The sequence below is a fragment of the Pyricularia pennisetigena genome, chromosome 2, assembly GCF_004337985.1.
Source record: "Pyricularia pennisetigena strain Br36 chromosome 2, whole genome shotgun sequence".
NCBI classification, from domain to species: Eukaryota; Fungi; Ascomycota; class Sordariomycetes; order Magnaporthales; family Pyriculariaceae; genus Pyricularia; species Pyricularia pennisetigena.
The window spans coordinates 3,323,619-3,324,984 of record NC_043741.1 but is presented as its reverse complement, the minus strand read 5'-3'; the positions used below and the strand labels follow the sequence as shown (position 1 = coordinate 3,324,984).

At 53.4% G+C, this 1,366-nt stretch overlaps 1 protein-coding gene across 1 annotated transcript; it reads left to right on the top strand.

Annotated features, from left to right (window-relative positions):
* Positions 1-270: 270 nt before the first annotated feature.
* Positions 271-1,102, top strand: PpBr36_00914 (uncharacterized protein; the record flags this gene model as incomplete). The annotated part of the gene is made up of 2 exons (XM_029888103.1): positions 271-900; positions 998-1,102. Exons 1-2 carry the CDS (start codon positions 394-396, stop codon positions 1,100-1,102), a joined length of 612 nt encoding a protein of 203 aa, XP_029750949.1. The 5' UTR covers positions 271-393.
* Between the last annotated feature and the right edge of the window lie 264 nt (positions 1,103-1,366).

Here is a 1,366-nt window from a genome sequence, read left to right as displayed (position 1 = left end):
AAAAAAAAAAGGTAGCACAAACTCGGGCGGGAATCGAAAAACATGGACTGGATATTGGCGCCTTATTTCCCTCCAATGCAACCTACTTTCCACGCGGATTGAGCTTGGCACTCAGGGGTCCTCTGAATATCGAACACGGAAACACGCGGAGGATATACCACTTGTGTGATACGGAATTTAGATATCCATGGATGAAAAAAAAAGGGTTTACGCAATCGCAGCTCGGCCGTCTATGATAATTCACGATATATAAACGGTCTTTTTTTCAGCCCAAGCAGCCGGTTTAGTCAAGCCTACCCCTTTCCCCATCCCACATCTCACCTCGCCTCTATACAACCCCCTCCTCCTCCTCCTCCTCCTCCAACAAAAAAGCAAAACAAGTCCAAAAAAAAGATGCACTCCTCAACACCCATAATCCTCGCCCTGGTCGCCCAGGCGGCGTCGCACGGCATGGTGACGTCGCCAGCGACGCGGCAGCCGGGCCCGGCGGCAGCGGCGGTGTGCGGGCAGACGATGGTGGACCACTACACGGCGGACGGGACGTCGTACCCGGAGAACCTGCAGCGGAACCCGGCGTGGAACGGGACGGGGTACGACGCGGCGCTGTGCAACCTGTGGCTGTGCAAGGGGTACCAGTTTGACGACAACAAGGCGCAGGTCCAGCGCTACGCCGCCGGCGACGTCGTCGACTTTGCCGTCAACATCCGCATCCCGCACAAGGGGTTCGCCAACGTCAGCATCGTCGACCTGGCCGCCAACGAGGTCGTCGGCGAGCCGCTCAGGGTCTGGGCGGACGGCTACGCCGACCCAGCCATGTTTCCCAACCTGCCCAGCGATCAGGTCGAGTTCAACGTCACGGTGCCTGAGTTGGGCGGCCGCTGCGTTGAGGCTGGGGCTTGTGTGAGTATTGGTTTCTTTCTTTTTTCTTTGTAGTCCTTCTTGTGGCTTTGATTGGTCACACGGGTCATGTCTTGAAGCTGACACAACTCTCTGCTAGGCTCTGCAATGGTATTGGTTTGGTCAGGGGCAGACTTACCAGTCATGCGTCGACTTTACCCAGGAAGCATATGTTCCGGCAATCAGAGGACGCCACCCTTTGTAAACCATAGAATAAAAACATGGCGTGCTTCTCTTGTTGGTTGTAAATAATATTGTGGTGGATCTGGGCCGTCATACCAGTATTCCCCATCGTTCATATATATTTCAGCCTTGCACATTATTATGTACGGCAACATAACGAACCAGGACCTGAATTGAGGAAGGCACTTGACAGAATGAGTTGAGACACGGAAGAATACATGGTATATAGGTAGACGAAAGCAAAAAAAATTTCTTCTCCTTCTCACCAGAACACGGCGCCTTAGAA